The 21588-nt window shown below is 35.7% G+C and overlaps 1 protein-coding gene across 2 annotated transcripts in view; it reads left to right on the forward strand.

Annotated features, from left to right (window-relative positions):
• DYNC1LI2 (dynein cytoplasmic 1 light intermediate chain 2) overlaps positions 1-17835 on the forward strand; it is a 54732-nt gene extending 36897 nt beyond the window's left edge. For both annotated transcript variants that reach the window (XM_051975075.1, XM_051975076.1), the window contains 6 exons: positions 962-1073; positions 2561-2620; positions 6012-6053; positions 6858-6975; positions 9204-9320; positions 14681-17835. In XM_051975075.1, the coding sequence (XP_051831035.1) occupies positions 962-1073; positions 2561-2620; positions 6012-6053; positions 6858-6975; positions 9204-9320; positions 14681-14784 (553 nt within the window). In that variant the 3' untranslated portion in view covers positions 14785-17835. The remainder of the gene's footprint in view (positions 1-961; positions 1074-2560; positions 2621-6011; positions 6054-6857; positions 6976-9203; positions 9321-14680) is intronic.
• The last annotated feature ends 3753 nt before the right edge of the window (positions 17836-21588 follow it).

Genomic DNA, 21588 nt, shown 5'->3' on the forward strand with positions numbered 1-21588 from the left:
CAACTGTCAATGCTGAAAAATTGCCTATGCATATATCTTGTAAATAAGAAGCTATTAAAAAAAAAAAAAAAACTCCCTAAACTCCAAGCAAGGAGATTGGTTTCATAACTTTGCAAAGGAAACCAGCACAATCAGGTCTTAATATGTTACCTTAAATGTATAATTCTAAGACTGTTTTTGTACTGTTGTGTTCATTGTCTGTATATTGTATGCATTAATGCATATTTCTTAACTTTAATTGTATTAGGAAACTTTTATTAGTTTACCTCCTGGGATGATCATATTATTTTCTGTGACATCAGGTGTTTTGTACCTGCAATGTTCATTTTTAGGGAATTGGAATGGATGAAGGAACTCAAGGCTTTTTAAGCTTAAAAAAAGAACATTTCTAGGAGATATGATTACTGTAATGGGAAAGAATGATTAGCCTTATTCTCCTAGAATTGTAGGAGGTGTTATAGAATTGTAGCTTTCAACTTAGGATAAGGCAAAACTGCATAAAACTTGTTCCACAGTGGAACAAGCTGCTTTCTAGCTCCAGTATTTCTTTACTGTCATGTGACCACTTTAGGCCTTGGTTTTATCTTCTGTAAAAGACAGAGACTTGGCTTGATTTCCAAGAGCTGTTCATTTCAAATGAAAGGTTCTAATGGGCAGTAGTGTATAGGTTAACCTGTAAAATGCTATCCTCTGAGGGTGCAAACTCCATCTGGTTAGGAATTCAGCTTTCATGTGGGGCAAATACAACATCATTTTTGTCTTTATATTTTCAATACCATATAAATATTTGTTGAATTGAACTGAAATATACTCTTTGTTCCCTGAAAATATCAGGTGTTCAGTCATCATTTGGTAACAAGTACTTGTCCTGTGGCTTGAATCTTTTATAATACCTTTCAAACTCATTGTATTAAATTATGTCCTAAAAAAGCAAATCATTCCATATTTCTTTTCCTTTTAGACCTGCTGGTTGGGACAATGAAAAGAAAATAGCTATTTTACATGAAAATTTCACAACAGTAAAACCAGATGATCCATATGAAGACTTCATTGTAAAACCTCCTGTAAGAAAGGTACAAAAACTTATTTAATTTTAAAAGAGTTTTGCATGGTTGTTTTCAAGGAAATATTTCAGTGAGAAAAATTATCCACTAAATTTTTGATTTCTTGTATAATATGATGTTATGGAATAAAATAATAGGAATTTTTTAAAAGAGAAATCTAAATAAGATTTGGACTTTAGTATCAATTATAACTTGAATTACTAATTAGAATCTAATCTTGCAGATAATATTTTGTATTTTTACCTACCAGATATATTCTCAAGGCCATAGTCAGTAGCCACAATTATTTCATATAAAAATATTTAAATTCAAACTAGTATCGAAGTACACTTGATCTTTTGCTAGTGACAGTGTTTAAATCTATGTGGCAGGATAAATTGTTTTCCCACTTTCTGGAGCCCTAGAGTCAGCCTTTTCTCTGTAAACATCAGGATATTTACTTTGTAATACAAGATTTTATTATGCCTATTAAAAGACCTATTTTTGAATGCTGTGAATTTTATTTCATGTGATTATAGAAAACATTAAGTTGATTTTTGTCATTAACAATAATTAGAATTTCATGTAGTTTTCCTTAATGGTTTCCTGAGACAGGCAAAGTAAAAGATAAAGATTATCATTACAGGTGACAAGGGAGGTGTCCGAGGCTCTGTGACTATTCACTCTTGGACTTCAAGTCCTAGGCTCTTCTACCACACCAGGCTGCTGCCTTTCTTCCTCTTCAAATCATATGGGAATGATTCTTTTAGGCTTTTTTGAAGCTCTTATGATGATTAATTTTGCACCCCCAAAAATCTATTTTGATTGTTGTTCACTCATGCTTGCCTCAGCCCTTTTTTGTACCTTTGTTAATGTAATTCTCAGCAAGCTGTGTTCAGTAGAGGTTGGCAGTTTGATGTGCTGTCCTCTTTCTGTGTATGGAAATACTTGTTTCATTTAGTGTTAGTTAAAGTCAGTATTAAAAAAAATTATAATTCTCTGATATTGCATAAAATATCTATCCAAATGTGTTAGGCCTTTTCAGTCTTAACAGCTTTCATGAATTTAATAATAGTTAGCTGTTTAATAATAGCAGTTAGCACTTTGAAGTTCATAAATACACATGATGTATATGACTATATTTGAGAACCATAGCAATACCGAAATGAGTACTGCAGGTATTATCCTTGTCTTATAGATAGAAAAACGGGTTTAGACTTGCCACTGATCATGCAACTAAAAAGTTGGGATTTGAATTCAGCCATTCCTGATTCTATTGCTCTCTTTGCATTGCAATTTTCTTGACTGTAAGTCAGTTGTTTCATTTTTCCATTATTCAGATTGCTTGATTTGAGAAGCTATTGTGAGCTTTGACTGAAGGTCTGGGTTTCTTTTTGTGTAAAGGTGGCTTCCAGATACATAGTATGACTAAGATTCCCTGTTCTTTTTGGAAAATTCTCATACCGATTTGATGTTTTTGTGCAATTTTGACTAAAAATGAGCTTATTGTTTTACAGTTGGTCCATGATAAAGAATTGGCAGCAGAAGATGAGCAAGTATTTCTAATGAAGCAGCAGGTAATGTCACTGAAAGTTTTAAAGCAATTGTCATTGCATTACAATTACCTCCCTTGGGCATAGGGGGCATGAGTACCATGATCTGTAATTTTCAGTAAGTACTTAGCCTTGAAGTCTTCTGCAGGCTCTTACAATTGAAATTAAGGTAAACTGAGGCACAAAGTTCTGAGCACATTGAATCTATTGGTAAGGCTAGCAATTAACAACAAAAGAGTGTCTTTTAAGACCTTGAGGTGCAGCTTACTGGCCTGTATAGTTTTGGGAAATACAAAGAGTACAAAAAACAGGAAGCATAAAACAGTATGATTGGTTAAAGTCTGAAGATCATCGATGGTGGAGAATGATATGATTAGATGAAAGTCAGGAATGCAGAAATAGTATTTTCACCTTGTTGCTATGGAAATCCCACTGTATGATTAGTTAGACTCATAGTGATAACAGCCCAGACTTTGCCAAGGACAGCCTAGCATTGCCAAGTTAATGGACTTCCTGGTGACCATATGCATCTTGCAAGACTTGTTAGTGAGATAAGAGTTCTTTCATGTATTCATCATACACACACACACACACACACACACACACACACACACACACACGTATATATCTTCAGTTTCACAATATATTCCTTTCAATTAAGATGATTTGTGGACTAGTTTAGCTCAAAGAGGAAGGCAGAACTTCTGAACTTGGCTTAGACAATTTTGTAATATTGATTTGATTTTCTCAGTCCCCACCCCCAACCCCTTTGATCAAAGGGGAAACTTGTCTCCCCCTGGATCATTCATCTATAAGCTAATTTTGTAAAATCTTTAACACAATCATTACCAGTAAAGTTTACTAATATAAGATTTTTCAGTGAAAGTTCAGAAGAAGCTTTAATATAGCAATTAATTTAAAGCCTAAAAAGATTAATAAGGCAGAGGACAAAAAGGATTCATTTATCAAAGGTGGGTCATGGACTGTTTCCCTGCAGCCACCTGAACAAGAAGAGGGATTTCATCTGGGCTATTTGAAATAAGTAGTTTTGCCTCTGCTTTAACTTGTTGAATCTTATGTAGATAGGTCTATTACAATTTTCCCTGACCATTTAGTGTAGAACAACAAGATTGACTAATCATAATACAAGTCATGAATATCTAATAAGATTATCCAAAACCATGGAATATATAGAGATTTACATGTCACCATAATAACTAAGAAAACTCAACAAACAGACACTGTGAAGCAAAACATCAAGATAATAAAATAATGATCATCAACATTAAATAACATTGTCTTTTTGTGTCCTAGTAACCCACTCTGAATGTCCATTTAATCAGCACATTTTATCTTAGATCCTAGATGTCCCATGTAGTTTTCTAGTTCTGGAAACTACTACTCGTGGCTATCTGAAATGAACCTATCTCAGAGCAGCTCTGAAAGGAGTTGTTTCTCTGGTTCCACTTAACTTGTAGGGATTCTTAGATGTTTTTTCCAAAATCTTTTGCAAAACAGATCTCAGTATTTGAGTACAGTCACTTAAATTTTACTTTTCCAATAATCACTTTATATGGTGAAAGTCAGGACAAACCTTATGATTCTAATCCTGTCAAGAGCAGTGATATATAAGAAGGGCATTAAGTTAGAGACCCCCTGGTTTATTTTTTTTTTACATGTTCTTTGTTGTTTGTATCTTTATCTAAACCCCATATCTGATATAGAACTGTAAATAACAGACTAAAAAGAATAATCTCTTTATAATCTATAAGGTTCTGACTTGTAAAAGGAATTTTTCTGGCTAAAGATTTAATTATCATTTACCAAAGTAGACATATAAGTTAAGATTAAGAATGCATTTGTAAATTGGCACTGATTCTGGTTCATTTATTTCATTCTTTATTTTGTATTTAAGCCTTCAGTTTTACTACTTATGACTGTCCTGTGGTATAAGTTAGCATGTTGTCATGTGGATGTATTTCAAGAAATTCAGTTAACAATTCAGAAACCAAAAATTGATTATTTTAAAACCTTGTAAATTAAATGTTAAAAGAAACCAGAAAATGTCTGACTTTTGAAGAATGAACAGTACATATTACATATATTAAGTCTTGACTACAATTTTTAGAACTTATTAGAATGTGTTCTCAAGGTTTTTTTGTATATCAGAATAATTTACATTTGACTTTTATAGTCATTTAATCTTGTTGCTTTCTCAAAATTTTCCACTTTAGTAGTCCTCTGCAGGCCCTCCTTCTAGTTTGGAGGTACCTGTGGGCCCCCAAAGGCTGTAAGGTCTGGCAGATCCTACTTGGAAAGGCTTCAAGTAGTTCCTGTCTGTCTCTGACAACCAGGGTCATGTGAGTTTGGAGGAGAGAATTCTCAGCACAGAGGTGACCCCCAAGGCTGTGGATTATTTCAGCTATAGTAGCTTAGGAAGACTTATAAATATCTTGGCCCTGTTACTCTCTCTATGGAGGAAGTACTCACAGGGACAAGATCAGGGGCCTTGAAGGAAGGTGTAGATTCTAAGGGCACATACATAGCTCTCACTATAACCCAAGGCTTCTGATTCCAGGGCCATTTTATTTATTGCTATTCTATACTGTCTTTTAATCATTTATATAATATTCAGCCACTTTAAAGGGGGTTAAAAACTATGATCTGTGATTTCAGACTCAAATTAAGAAGTATAAATAAACTCTGAGTTGTTACACTTGTAACAGAAAGAAGGCATTGTATATGATTACTAATCCCTCAGTAAGGACTTGAGTATATAGTCAGAAATATATGGTTCAGGGACATAAACTGGAAAGAGTTCCTTAAAATCTCTCCCTTTTTCTTGTAAGAATTTGCTATAGAATGAATGTTGTTATTTTTTTCACTGCTAGTGGCTGGATAAGCTGGCTTGAGGATTTCTCAGCTATCCTCTCATGTGGATGAAGAAAGTTTGTGTGTATAGACTAATAAATAGCTTGTCTTTCTATGATTTACAAAGTTTCCTTGAATCAGCACAATGATATAGATAATTCTGCTATTGTTTCTTATATGTTAGAAGAGACCAGTGCTGGCCTTTGGCTTCCTGATTCAGTGAAGTTTACATTTCATTATGACTGGTTTCCTTTAGAAACTGTTGGTAGTTGAGAGCAAGAAGAGGTACATACAGTAGGAATCCAGCAAGACTTCAGCTCAGGGACAGAAGTGGAAGTGATTTATCTACTGAAAGATGCTGAAGGCTTAGAAGAACCTTCTTCTGACTTGCCCTGAACCAGAGCTAAGAGGAGAATCCAAAGCTCTCCTTAATAAGGGCAGAGCTCAGTATGTTTCGTCTAAGCACATTTTTAGGAGTTTACCTTGTTTTAGTTATGGCAAAATGGCAGTGTTGTTTGATAGTAAATAGTCCTTCTCTTTGCAGTCATTCCTCGCCAAACAGCCAGCCACTCCTACAAGAGCATCAGTGAGTATTGGTTTTCCTATAATGAAGAAAAATCCTTTGTATAATGTGATAAATAGTAGATAAAGAGAGCAAAAATTATAAGTGATGTTGATCAGAACTAGGTGAACTAGATTTTAAGGTTTTTTTATGCTTTGTCATTATTTATGGTACCTTGCATTTGTATAGGAGTTAAAAATGTTTTGCTGTACCTTCACATGAATCCGATTTGATCTTTACAATAATCATTTGAGAGCTATATAAGACAAGTATCATTCTTCCAATTTAGCAGATAAGAAAATTGAATTGTAAGTTAGAATTAGATCAGGAACCAAATTACTTGGTTACTTGGTAGTTCTCAGTTTATTTTACTTTTAATTACATAGCACAGATTTTTTTTAAAATGTCCTTTTTTGTATTACTCATAGAAGCATTGATGTAAGATCACTGATCTCTAAAGCCCTCCATTCCTTCCTTCTCATTTTAAAGATTAGACCATTGGGACTCTGAAAGGATCAATGATTTGACCTAGTCTCAGAGGAAGTATAAGTTGTCCAAAATTGAAACACAAAAGAATATTAATCATTTTCAGAGTCTGCATTCTCTGTAATCTCTGTGCCTTTCAAAGTTTTCTTAATATTTTTTAATATTAATAACCTAGGGGGAAGTAGATGGCATAGAGGATAGAGGCCCTGGAGTCAGGAGGACCTGAGTTCAAATGCAGCCTCAGACATTTAGCACTTAATAACTGTGTGACCCTGTGCAAGTCACTTAACCCCAATTGCCTCATCCTCTAAAAATATATTAATAACCTATCTTTGGTCTAAGGAATCTCCTGCTAGAGGACCTACAGGCTCTCCACGGACACAGGGTCGAGCTGGACCTACCAACGTCCCCAGTGCCTCACCAATCACATCGGTCAAGAAGCCCGATCCAAATATTAAAAGTAAGTATTTCAGAATTGACTAGGACTTGATGGCCATCTGGTCCTGTCCTCTCATTTAATAAATGAAAGAGCAGAACTTATATTCTGGTGCAAATTTAGTGCTTTTTCTGCTGCATTCTTCTGCAGGGCTTAAATATTTAACTTGAAGCTGAAAATAAAATTTTATTCCTGGGATTTATAGCTGGAAGGACCTGGAGATTATATTATTATTATATATTCCCTCTCCCCTGGGATAAGAAAACTGGTTTGCTTCCCACTCCTAGCAGCCCCAGATGATTATCAAGCTTAATGTAGTTTCCCAGGTTTCAGAGCTCCCTAACTGAAGATGCACCCACCAGTTCTAGGCTCCACTGTGGCTAGTTAATAGGTTGTGCCCAGTAATACCTACTGAATAAAAATTGACAAGTGGTTATTAATTTATTGGCAATAAATTATAGAGCTGAATTTGTTTAATAGGTAGACTAGTTGTATGGGACAGGAAACTCTTGCAAGATCTATGGTTTATTTAAAAGGCTTTTGGCTGCAAAAGAGAAGAGGAATAGTTTCATAGTATAGTGATAGAACCTACCTAATTTTCTATATTGCAGAATTTCAGCTTCCATATTTTTAAGATCATGCATTCATTTATAAGGTGCTTACTCTATGAATGTAAGTCACTATCTTTTTACAATCCTTATTTAGGAGTCTTTCATAAATTGCTATGATTGAAAAATTCATTACAGGATTGAGTGTCCCCAAACCGACTAGATTGTGCCTTGGACAACAAATCCAAAATCTATTATTAGACCTGTACTCCAACCTCTTCTAGCCCAGGCTCCCCTCAGGGTTATATGAAATTTGTGACAGATCAGATATGACAATGGTAGCTTAGTGTATCATTATCTTTCCTGTAAAGAGAAGAACATGAGGGGTAGCTAGGTGGCACAGTGGATAGAGCACCAGCCTTGAAGTCAGGAGGACCTGAGTCCAAATCTGGTCTCAGATACTTAACACTTCCTGGCTGTGTGACCCTGGGCAAGTCACTTAACCCCAATTGCCTCAACAAAAGAAAAAAAAAAGAACATGAGGTTCAGACCATTTGATTTGAGAATCAGAATACTCTTTTGAAAGTAGAACTATATCATTATCCCCATTTGGCAGATAAGAAAACTGAAGCTCAAGGGAAAGTGAGTTAAGATTTTGTTAGTAGGTGGCAGATATAAAACTCAAATCCTGACTCCATACCCAGTGTTATCCACCGCTGTCTCTCCTTGTGTGCACATTTGTGTCATAAATGTGAGAATTTAATAAAATCCAGTCATAATTGGGTATTAGAGTTCCTGAAGATCAAAAAACCCTGCTTCCTATACATGATTATGTTGGCTGAGGGTGGCTGCTGCTGAAAACTGCTAAGTAATTGACATCCTGCCATGTTTCTGTCCTTGACTCACAAGAGCAGCTTTTGTTCATAGCCAATAAACAGGCAGCCATCAACACAAAAGGCATCAAATCATTCCCAATCATTCCCAATCATTTGCTCTTGCATTGGGAGACATCGTAGAGTGTAACGTATATCAAAACTGGACTTAAAAAACAATCATAATAGCTTATCTTCAAAATACATGGAAAGATAGTTTTCAGCGTTCACCCTTGCAAAACCTTGTGTTCCAGATTTTTCTTATTCACAACAAAATAGTGAAAACACTATGTTGTGATCCACACTCAGTCCCCACAGTCCTCTCACTGGGTACAAATGGTTCTCTCCATCACAAGTCTGTTGGAATTGGACCCAATCACCTCATTGTTGAAAAGAGTCACGTCCATCAGAGTTGATCATAGCATAATCTTGTTGCTGTGTACAGTGTTCTCTTGGTTCTACTCACTTTACTCAATATTAGTTCATATAAGTCTCCAGGCTTTTCTGAAATCATTTATTATAGAACAATAATATTCCATAACATTCATATACCAAAACTAATTCAGCACTTCTCCAACTGATGAGCATCTACTCAGTTTCCAGTTCCTTACCACTACAAAAAGGGCTGCCACATAACATTTTTGCACATATGGATCCCTTTCCCTTTTTTAAGCTCTTTTAGGGATATAAGCCCATTGCTGGATCAAAGGGTATGCACAATTTGATAACCCTTTAGCCATAAGAACTGGGCTTTTAAAGAAGTTGTATAGTCACATGTTTTAAGTTCCAAACTGAAAACAGGTTTCTGAGTTTTTTATTTGAATTTCTCTAGATAATGCTGCAAGTGAAGGAGTGTTGGCCAGCTTCTTTAACAGCCTCTTGAGTAAAAAGACTGGCTCTCCTGGAAGTCCTGGAGCTGGGGGAGTTCAAGGAACAGCCAAAAAGTCAGGTACAGAAGAGGCTCTTTTTATCTGGGATTTGGTGTCTAGCTGTTTTTCTGGGTTTGTGGAGAGCTTGGGAATTTGTTTTGTTTACTTTTTAATTATTGATTTGGGCCTCAAGTATTCAGTGACATACTGTGTTTTACTCAAACTCAACATATGAAAAATGCAAATGTAATAAAAATTTGTTGATTTGGCAGTCATATTTTTTTTAAAGGATGCTTCTTTTTACAAAATTATTCACCATAGTTCAGAGGATTTAGAACTAGAAGTGACCCTTAGAGATTATCTACTATACTTGTTTTATATCAGTGCAGAAAATAAGGTTCCCAGAGAAGTGACTTTCCACACACCTAAAAAAGGTAGTTGGAGTTTTGCTTTGAAACCTGGTCTTCTCGACTCCTAACCCAGAATGTTCTCTACTGTAATACACTGTATTTAAATTTGAGTTTGAAATAGCATTTTAATTGCTAAAATGCTATTTACGCTATTTTCTCAAAAATAAACCTTTTAGGCTAATTGAGATAGATACACCATTAACAAAAGCCACCTTGTTCTAGCAGCTAGGAAGTGCTGGGATCATCTGTGGAAATCTTAAAATAACTTTATTCTCATCAGGGAATAGAATAGATTACATCTCTTTTAAGTTCTTGCAGACAGAAACATTTTGAAAAAAGTATGATAGGGAGGAAAACAGAAGTCTCTTTGTTACTTTCTTAAAGTAGCAGCTTCTGAGAAGATTGTACCCTGAAGGCAGATTCATATAGTCTTGAGTACTTTTTTGGATATGTAATCATTTGTCCTTTTAGTTTTAAGTAATAATAGTAGTTTATATTACAGGAATGTCTTAAGATGTAATCTCTTGGGGTATAGACCTAGAAAGGACATTAAAAACCTGACTTTCATTTTACAGATAAAGAAACTGAGTCACAGATAGAGAAAGTGACTTGTTTCAGACCTGGGGTTAGGCATCCAGGTCTCCTGGATCCAGCTTGGGCAGGCTTTATCTACTACCCCAAGATTTGTAGAAGAGTCTATATTAAAGTTTTAGGGGTGTTTTTCTTTTTTTATAAATTGCTGTCTATTTACTTTGGAAAAAGTATTTGAAATTCAGCAGACTAGTCTTGTCTTAATGTTTTCACCATGTCTCCTGGAAAAAATCCACCTCTAATGTTTCAAGCCTAAGCTGGAAAACAGATGGTTGTTAAATTCTTTGGCCTTTTTTTTTAAAGCTGTTTTGTTTAAAGTTAAAGATAATTCTATAATGTTTAATTTTTTAAATTATTCTTTAAGCCAATCATTTCTTATCAAGCAACAAATAGTAAGTGATTTAAAAAATTGCAGTCCAGAGAAGGAAAGTAGCTTATTCTAATGGAGTCTTACAAGAAGAGCCATTTATAAACTTGTCATTTTATTATTTTTGACTTCATGCATAAAAATCATACTACTGCATCTTCCTTAGTAGCAATTACATGATCTGTGCATCAAACTAGCTATTCCTTTTTCATGACTTAAAAACCTAATCTTATACCCCAAATCACATTTTTAAGGGAAAAATTCATTGATTCATGATAATGATCTTTTAGGATTAAAAAGTAATCTTTTATCAAATAGCATTTTACAGACATGATTTATAGATACTTCCATTTATTTGTTATCTTGAAGAATATTTGAAAATTAACTTCAAGGTATAAAGTATGAATGTCAAAAACTGAAAGAGACCTTGGAAATTCTCTAGTTCAAAGCACCCATTTTAGAGAGGAGGAAACACAGCAAGAATATTAAGTGGTATGTCAAAGCCACATAACTAGTTAATTGGCTAAATAGGGTCTAAGGCATCTCATGACTTTGAGTACAATGCCCTGTCCATTATATCAGTTCATTCATCTGACAACCCCTTTTTATTTATATTGACCTTTTCTTGCTATTGAATGCAAGAAGTATTTCTAGACTTAATCATTTGCATAGTATATATTTATTGTAACTTGAGAGACCTGAGGAACAGATTAAGAACTAGGGAATGAAAGAAGCAGCCTGTGTATGCTAAAATCACATTCATACGAGGAAGAAATAGATGACTCACCTGAGACTTAGATAAGTATGTCCTTGGTCTCTTGCCTTCGCTGTCTCCTCTTCAATTTCTCCTCTGTCTAGCTAGCCTGAGGTACACTTCTGAGCATATAATTCTTTTGCTCAGAAAACTGCCATTAGCTTCTTGTTGCTTCTGAGATAAAATTTGACATTTAAGGGCCACCACAGACTGTTTACAATCTACTTATTTAGCCTAATGGAGTCTTACAAGAAGAGCCATTTATAAACTTGTCACTTTATTATTTTCGACTTCATGCATAAAAATCATACTACTGCACCTTCCTTAGTAGCAACTACATGATCTGTGCATCAAACTAGCTATTCCTTTTGTATACTGTTCATTCTGCCCATCTGATTCCTAGTTCTTTCCAAATCTTGTCCTGCTCTCCTTAGAATACACTCCCTCTTTATTTCTGTCATTTGATTCCTCAAGGCCCACTTCTCATCCTCCATCTTTTCCATCAAACCATCTCCAGCCTTCGTGTGCTGTTGGAATTTTTACAAACTGCTAACTCATTAGAGTTGATGTTTTGGACCAGAACCTGAAACAAGGTACTAAGTAGAACTAATTGATACAATGCTTGTGTTTATACCTTTACTCATTGAATTCACAAGTATGGGAGATTCACAAAGTAAACTTTGTAACTTTGTGAATTCACACCTCCCTTGAAGCTCTTACGGCCAGAGAGCACTCTGGGAGAAAACCCATAATCCTGCTCTCTGATATATAAGAGGAAAGCAGAGGCCCAATTGGGGAGAGATTCATTCCATTTTCCACTTGGCTGGCTGGTGGCAGAAAGGAGTTCAGCTGAATTACTTTGGAGAGGAGCACTCTGGGCCAGAAACAGAGTACTCTGGGAGAGCCAGAAGCCCTCTCTCAGAGGCAAGAAAGATTCATGACAACTTTTACCTTGGTGCTGGCTGGAGACAGAGGCAGAAGCAAAGGACAAAGCTGTAAGAGCTCTTAGAACCAAGGAGAGAGAAAGACCTCTAAGAAAAGCTAACCAGGCTATATTGGAGACAATAAAAGATCTAAACTTTTATCACCTGGCTGCATTTTGGGTGATTATTACTCTTAATCGAAACTAAGGCTGCCTCCAGAAAACCTCCCCGAGAAACCTACTCACTCCCAGAGAGAACTATTATTATAAAGAAGAAAAACACAGCAATGTGCCACCACTTAAACACACACACAGTCCCCCTTTCTCGCTCTCCCCTTCCTCTTTCCCATACCTCTCTCCATCCTACCTTTCTTTCTCTCCCTCTCTATCTCTATCTCTGTATCTGTCTCTTGTCTCTGTGTCTGTCTTTCTCTCTCTCATCCTTCTCTCCTTCCTTTCTTCTACTGAAAGTGATTTTTTTTTCTCTTCCCAGATTTTCCTCAAGTACTTTGCCTAGATTTTTCCTTTGTCCCTGTGACCTTTACCAATGAAATCCAAACTTTTGGTCACACACATGTCGATTTTTTTTTTTTAAGTACACATCTCCTTTCAGCAGAGGTGTAAGTTTATACATAAATGTTATACAGGTACAACTGTACAAATATATTTTCTATCTCATAGAACACTTGCCGAAATAGAAATTTAAAACAACAGTATATTTTTAATTTTTAATTCTGTGATGTTTTAACTTTGTTTTAACTCAGTGTATTTTTATGTTTGATTTTTAATATCTCCCATAGATTAAAAAAAGATACCTCACCAAGATACATAGCTACAGAGAGAAAATTTGCCTTATTGGTTACACAGATTAAATCATGATATTCATTTTTCAGGCCCATTCACTAGTTATGCAAAGAGATTTGATTAGAAAATTACCATCCCTGAGAGGTGAGGACATGGTTTCTGGAGGTCATGAGTTAGGTTGCCCAGTGTCAGTCCTTAGAGGAGAAAAGGGCAATGGCAAAATAGACGGTAGGGCTTTATTTCTTAAAAATAGATGGTCTTCCTTTACTTACAGACTGTCAGATTGGAGGAGAGTGAAGTGAGAAGGAATCTTGGGGGGATACATTGTAGATCTGAGAGGCTTCAAGGCATGGTCCTTGAGCCCCCACAGTTGCTGTTTCTTCCTTTTGCTAATGCTGCTGATGGTATGATACTGCCTGCCATTGTGTTCACTCTTCTGTCCCCAGAATTATTTTCAACATTTTTTTTTTAAGTTTTGAGTTGAAATCCTCCCTTTTCCTTCTGTCTCCCCCATCCATTGGCTACCTCTCATCCGAAGGCAAACAATGTCAGTTATATAAGTGAAGTCATGCAAAACATATTTCCATGTTAGGTTTTTTTTTTTTTTAAGTGCTCTCATTTCATTTTGTATCAGTTCATATAGGTCTTCCCAGGTTTTTCTGAAACCATCCTATTCGTCATTTCTTATAGCATAATATATTCCACCACAATCATATACCACAAGTTATATAGCCATTCCCCGGTTAATGGATAGCCTCTCAATTTCTAATTCATTTGTGGCTGTTTTTCCTGAACTTACTTTCTTTTAAGTCCTCCTGGGCCCTGCACCAGTGTCCTTTGCTTTCCTGAGGGCTATGGATGAATCCCTGAAAGGATTCTTGTTCTTGGACAAACAGCTTCTCCATTGTGGCATGAGTTTCTCCATGTTTCTGAAGCTGCTGTGTGCACAGAAAGCTTTCATCTCATTTATTATCTTCTGAGGACTAGGTGCAGATAGCATCCTTGCTCTGAAGCAGAGAGGAGAGGGGCTTAGTACAATCCATACTGAGCAGATATTAGGGGAAAGAGCATTTGAGGCAAGCTGCATGCAGCTGCAAATACAATAGCAGTACTTTTCTTCTCAGTTCTAATACTTTGTTATATTCCTATTTATATATATATATGTAGAGAGAGAGAGAGAGAGAGAGACACCTATTATAGATAGTCTGCTTTGCATCACACTTAGTGATATATACATCAGAATCTCCTTTTTGGATTACAAGATTCTTAAAGGCAATTATACTTCTAGCTGGCCTCATACTGAGCATTTGATAATTCAGATAAAGTTGGTGTTCAGTATTAAGCTATTTAAACAGACTTAAAAGGGGGGGGGGGGGGAACATTCTGTCACAGAGGCAATGAGAAGCAAGAAGGTGCCTCAGGCTTAGAATTTAGAGGGAACCAAGTTAGGATTCTGTATCTTTCATGTTAACATCATCAAAGACTATTAGGAGAAGAAAATTTCCTTTATGATATCTTCTTTTCTTTCTCTCCACAGTTATACTTGTTTATTTAAAAATAAATTAAAATTCTTTATTTTCATTCATTTTTAGGACAAAAGACTGTTTTGACAAATGTTCAAGAAGAGCTAGACCGAATGACTCGCAAACCTGACTCCGTGGTAACAGCAAACTCTTCGACAGAAAATGAAGCTTGATAGTACTTAAAACATACCTGTGTAAATGACCAAATAACTCTGTATATTGATCTGACAAGACCAGGATTTTTTCTGATATAGCCCATGCTATCAGTTTTTCTTGGGGCAGGGGAGATTGAACTTAAAAAAAAAAAAACAAAACCCACATATACACAACCAACCAACTTCTTTGGTTTGTCCAAGTGTAAAATGCACATTCAGGAAGTTTGCCTAGAAAAATCCCTCTGTTTCAGATAACCCTTTAGAGTTGAGATAGGATAGCCTTGGTGGGAAGCGGGTAAAGCTACATTTCTTTGACGTGGGCAACACCAAGGAACAAACTGCAGAATTTCTATCCAAGTGAAGCTAATGGTGACGTACAAGGACAGAAGGAGGGACCAACTTTCAGATAGTTGCTATAATCCAAGCACTTATGTGTTAACCAATTCCTTTGTGCCTGGAAAGAAGGTGCAGGTGGCAGCAGAGTCCAGGAGGGCGAAGAAGGCCTAAAGAGAGAGGATGAGATTGGATACCTGAAGGAAAACCGAATGTGAATGAGATGGAGGAAGACAGAAGAACAGTCAGTGTTAACCAAACCCTCTGTGTTCAGTAGGAGTCTAATAATCATTGTTAAAGATAAAATAGAGAAAAGTCTAAACTAAACACTAAACATCATCATGGGAATTATTCTTGTCATGAATCATGTCTTTAGTTTTTAAAAGATGTATAAAATGTGGGATTGCCCTTCAGTGTATCTGATACAGGGAGGAAATTACTCCAGCTTGCTTAGATCCAAGTACCTAGCACATTGTGGGGTGGCTTAATAAGGTACTTGGACTTAATGTGCACTGTATGCAGACAGTCACTGTTTGGCTTTAGTTTAAAGTGAATAATTATGGAATTATTTAATTTTTAAATTGTATTTTCTGATAGTTATTACTGCCTTGTTTTTATTTTATTTTATTTTTTATTTTTAATACCAACAGGCTGGCCTATTAATAGAGTAATGGGTGGCATTTCATTTTCCCATAATGAAATATGCTACAGAATGTTTTAAAAGAGATTTTTAATAATTGCACTCTGGCTATTAAGCTAGTATGGGATTCCTGCCTTATGGTTCGTGGAAACCTTAAAAGGTTTTCTTTGTAAGATTTTGCCCCAACTCACTAGTCTGCTCTGCAGCTATTTAAGATGGAGAATCTCTGTGAGTATTGCACATTGGAAAAGGAGGTAATTATTTTCTTTTGTTTTCCTGAAAACGTAGCATTTTTTCTTATGGAAAGGTGGCTTTCAGTTGTCTCCCAACATAAAACACATACACACACTGTATATATGTGTGTGTTTGTGTGAATATATAGATATTTAAGTCCATAATCACATCACATCATTTGTGACATAAAAGATGTCTATAGTTTTCAAGTGGCTTTTTTTATTTCATAAGTGATAAAATTCATTTAAATACCAAACACTACCATGAATTTCACAAAGTATTTTTGTTGTCAAACTGAAGGGGGAAAAAACCACAATTTTAATTATGTTAAGTTTACTTTAATGGAGAGGAACTTGTTAGTTTTTACAATGTCTGAGCATAGCCTCCCTGTTCCATATATATGTATTTGTATGTATGTGTACATGCATATATGTATATATATGTACATATATATGTATATATACATACATATACACACACACACATATATCATTACTTATACCTTCCATGTTATCTTGACCACTAATAGGAATCCAGGAATAATTTTAAGTCCTGTTCTATCAGGAGACTGATCTTTATTGTATTTTTTAACTGTCTCAACACTGCTAACCAGAAAACTAAGAGCATTTACTTGCCTCTGACAAATGTTAACCTAAAAGCCTTTTTCTTGTGCCATTTATATTGTTGGGAATACAGTATATGTTTTGTTTTGTTTTGTTTTTTAACATTTTAAGAAATTATACTGTGGCCTCAAGTTACAAAGTTACCTAGGTAAACAAACACTTGTGAACTGACTGGATCAAAGGTTGATTTAGGATTTCTTCAGAGGAATACATGCAGGGAGCAAGTGAATATCGGATAGCCTTTGATCATACCAGGAGTAGTCATTGCTTCCTGTTCCAGGAGTATCTGGAAAACTTTAATAGCAAGAAGGAATTTTTGAAAATGCATATGTTTATTATTGTCATAGTATGGTTTTTTAAATTAGTACAATGGTATTTTGTTTTGTTTTTTTATTTGTCATTTTAACTGATAAGCACTTTCTGTATCAATCTAATGTATCTTCATTATTTGTCATAAGATTGATGAAAAATATTGAGCAATAGCTCTTAATGTCCCAGTCTTGTAAAAGAAGGTTTCTCATGGAACCATTTTATGCCAGTTCTTTGTTGCAAGTGAGTGCTCCTAGTGTCAGAAGAAACTTGTCAGTAACTTGGTGTGCTTGGTGGTTGCCAGGGTCAGCCAGCTTTGGGCAACCTCCAAGTATTTTTTTGTTCCTGTTGTTTTCCTGTTTTGGGTGTCGCCAAACATTGGAACCAAAGGCCAAGTAGCAAGCAGCCTTTACTTTATTTTCTCTGCAGAAAATGCTTGTGTGGTAGATTGTTCAAAACTCTTCTGTGACTATTTACACACGCGCATTCTAGTGGGTACATCTGCTGTTCCTGTTTAAAGCTGAAAATGAATCGTAGAGAACGGCCTAGAATTGGCCTGTCATAAGGACACTGCAGACAAGCTGCGTAAGTTTGGTTTTTCACTTAAAGATTGCGCCATTTCTAATTGACTTCTTAAAAACCAACATTTAAAACTGTCGTATTTTATTTAATTAAGTGGGAAGTGACTGCTCTGTACATCATGAATCTAACAATATACACGCTGTAATTCACTGTCCTGTACACCAAGTTTCATCTATCTTTTTTAACCTACAGTTAGAATGGCAGATTATCAGCCACAAATCTTAATCCAGTTGTATGGCTTTAACCAGGTGCAGTATGCAGTCATGTGGAATCTCGCTTTATAGTGCTGGCAAAACGGAGATGTCTCTAATTACTGGCTTCAATAAAGACGAATCCAGACCGCTGGCATTGCTTGTGATTTTGTTTCTTATATATCTGATTGGGGATGAGTGAAATAATATAGAAGAATAACATCCTATAGAGTTCGAAGGACTCTTAGAGGTCATAGAGCCTCAGACACACCTGAGCAGGATCCATACATTGTAAGGTTCAGAACTTTTGAGTTTATTTAGTTCTGGCCTCTCATTTTAATAATGAGAAAATTAAGGTCATGCACATAAGAGGCAGTGTTATTGTTTGGACCCAGTCTTCTGACTTCACTTCCAGAACTATTGCTGTATTGTTGGCCAAATATAATTTTTGCCTTCCATCCATCTTGTCACATCCCTTCTTCCTACAGCAAGAAATCTGGCTTCCCCCTTCAGTGTTGGAAGTTTCTTCTTTTTCCTTCTTATACTTGGTGCCCACACTCACTCATTGTCCCTACCACTCTTAATTAGCAATGTCTTCTCAGAGGTTCACTCCATCTAGATACGTTGTTCTACCAGATTCCGGTTGCAGTTATGTCCTGACTGTCTCATGTCACCACTCCCCTTTCAATCCTTAATCTCATTATTCACTTTCAGTCCTACATGCATTCTACATGCCATACCCTTGCAGAGGAGGAAGTCATACAGCTTGCTCTCCAGATCCATCACAGATTGGTTATTGTTGTGATCCAGTTACGTATTCTGCCCGATTGCCTCTGTTTGCTACAAAGCTATCCACAAACTATTTATATTCTTTCCTCTATCCTGTCACAACAAAAGATCTTGTCTCTAAGTTTGCTAGTGGAAAAGAACTTGTTTGAAGCTCCCTCTCCTATGTCTTAAAACTCATCATCTCTACCTGTTTCCATCTCCCTTGTTAGCTTGCCTCTTAAACGATCATTTCTCTAATTTCTAGTCTCTTGGTCCATGAGCCACTTCCCTGCTTTCCACAGACATACTTTATCTCTGCCATCTTTTATCTTCACTCACTAATGCCATTCCCTAAAATTGTGATTTTATACCTCCTTTTTTACTGTCATATTCCCAAAAGAAGCTGTCTACTGAGGAATTCTCAATCCCTTTGCCTTCAACCTGGATAGGTTCTAAAAACACTGTCCAAGGTTATAAGCAGTCTAAATTGCTAAGTGACTTTTTTTAGTCCTCATCTTCTAAAAAAAATTTTCAAATTTTTATTGAAATATTATTTTTATCAAAATTTTATTTTATTTTTTAACATAACTACTGTTTTTCCCCTCCTCCCTTCCAAAGAAGCATCCCATATAATAAATTATATTTAAAGGGAAAAAAATAACTGATCAATACATCAAAAAACTGAAAATAAATGCAATATAACATATCTGTGTGCCTCCTTAGCAAAGAAATAAGATGGGAGATGTCATCTCTAATTTGGATCAATGCTTGTAATTTTACAATGATTCACTTGTTTTGTGCTTCTTTACATTTATATTGTGATGATGTATATTTTTGAAGAGGGGCTCTGCATGTTTTACTCTGCCTCAGGAAAATCTTTTCATACTTTTCTGTAGGCCTTCTATTTGTAGTTCTTACAGCATGGTAGTATTCCATTACATTCATGTACCACAATTTATTTAGTCTTTCCCCAGTCAATGGACATCTTTGTTTCCAGGCTTTTGTTACTACAAAAAGTGCTACTTGTAAATGTTTCTTAAGGACTTTTATCAATGACTTCCTTGGAGTATAAGCTCAGTAGCAAGATCAAGGGTGTGGTCAAAGAATATGGACATTTTATTAGTCACTCTATTTACTTAATTCCAAATTGTTTCCATAATAGTTGTATTCATTCACAGCTCCTCCAGCAGTGCCCTGGTGCACCTCTTCCTACAAATTATTTTGTCACCTTTTCCAATTTTCTGAGTGTTGAGTTTTGTGATATTGCTTGGTATTCTTTTGATTATATTTCTCCTATTGATTTAAAACAGTCTTTTATTTTGTTATTAATAGTTTGCAATTCTTTTGAGAATTGTTCTCAATTTTAGATGTATACAAATACATGCGCATACACACAAACAATATTATCAAACCCTTATCTGAGGATTTTGATAAAAAGATTTTTTTTCAATTTGACTCCTTTTCTTATGATTACATAAAATTTTCCCCCTGAGGCAATTGGGGTTAAGTGACTTGCCCAGGGTCACACAGCCAGGAAGTGTTAAGTGTCTGAGGCCAGATGTGAACTCAGGTCCTCCTGACTTCAGGGGTGGTGCTCTATCCACTACACCACCTAGCTGCCCCTCATTAATTTTGTTAGGGGAAATGAAGGAAATCCCTAAGAAAAGGACAGTGATGAAAAATCACTTATTGATTAGAGGTCTTATAGTTTCAAAAGTGAAGGTGATATTTGAAGTGAACCTGTAAGTGTAGGCATAAATTGGAAGATGGAAGGTAAGAATATTCTGCAGGTACTCCCTGCTTTGGAAAGATACCTGAATCACCTTTTCTTTTTGATGTGTTCATCTGCCACCTCTTATTAATAATTACTAATAATATCTTCCTTGATTAATTATGGTATTGACATTAATACAACTTTTTTGGACTAATGTTGATTAATCCCTCCCCCATATATATATAGAAATCCCCAGTAACCATCACTGACTAGCACTTAAAAGTCTAGAATCCTGAATTCAAATCCCAGCCCTGAGACTTAGTTGTGTGATCATGTGTATTCTCTCATCAGTACAATGGGAATACCTCCTGTGTTAGCCATCTTATAGAACTTGCATGGAAAGCATTTTATGAGCCTTAATGTACCCCTTATTTGTAGAAGTTCAGATGCCTTTATATCCACCATCCTTCAGCTGTTTGCTTCACTCTCAACAAACCACTTGGACATTGTTGCATAGCCTAGTATCTATGTGTATATTTCCTTACCAGACCTTAAGTTCAGAAATGGCAGGAATATATGTAAACTTAACCTAAATGAGTATTCTAGCCTCACCCCATCCAGGGCTCTGCATACAGAATGTTTAATAGAATCAGAACCCAAAGGGATTAATCAGTTTACTTCTTAGGGTTCTTAAGAGTTTTGGTGGAGATTCTCAAATCTTTTTTTGTATCCTATTTCCTTCTGGCAGTCTAGAGAAGTCTATGGATTTTTTAAACAATTAACATGTAAACCAAATTTGAAATTTTTTTCTTAATTTTTAGTTCCAAATTCTCTACCTCTTGAAAAAGCAAGCAATTTTACATAGGTTTTACATGTGCATTCCTATAGAACATTTTCATGCTAATCATGTGAAAGAAAACAAAACCCCTCACCCCCCCAAAAAAAAAATTTTTTTTTTTTAAGTGTGCTTCCCTCTGCATTTAGCCTCATTTTTACTCTGGAAGTGGATGGCATTATTTTCTTCCTGAGATCTTGAGATCTTTGAAATTATCTTGGATCCATTTTTGCCAAGAATTTGTTATTCATTGTTCATCGTATAATATTGCTGTTATGTTATTGTGTTCAATGTTCTCTTGGATCTGCTCATTTCACTCTGTATCAGGTCACGTTAAGTCCAAGTTTTTCTGAAATCATCCTGCTCGTCATTTCTTGTAGCATAATTGTGTTCCTTTATAGTCCTATTGTTCAACTTGTTTAGCCATTTCCCATTTTATGGACATTCCTTCAATTTTCAGGTAAAGACTGTCTTGCTTTCTTTGTTTCTCCAGGGCTTCTTGACTTGACTACAGATTTAATAAGAATCTGCATTAAGGGATCTAGGAATGGTCCAGGGATTAGGGAATGGTCAGCTTTCTCCACATTTCTTTC

Source organism: Antechinus flavipes, chromosome 2 (assembly GCF_016432865.1).
Source record: "Antechinus flavipes isolate AdamAnt ecotype Samford, QLD, Australia chromosome 2, AdamAnt_v2, whole genome shotgun sequence".
Classification (NCBI taxonomy): domain Eukaryota; kingdom Metazoa; phylum Chordata; class Mammalia; order Dasyuromorphia; family Dasyuridae; genus Antechinus; species Antechinus flavipes.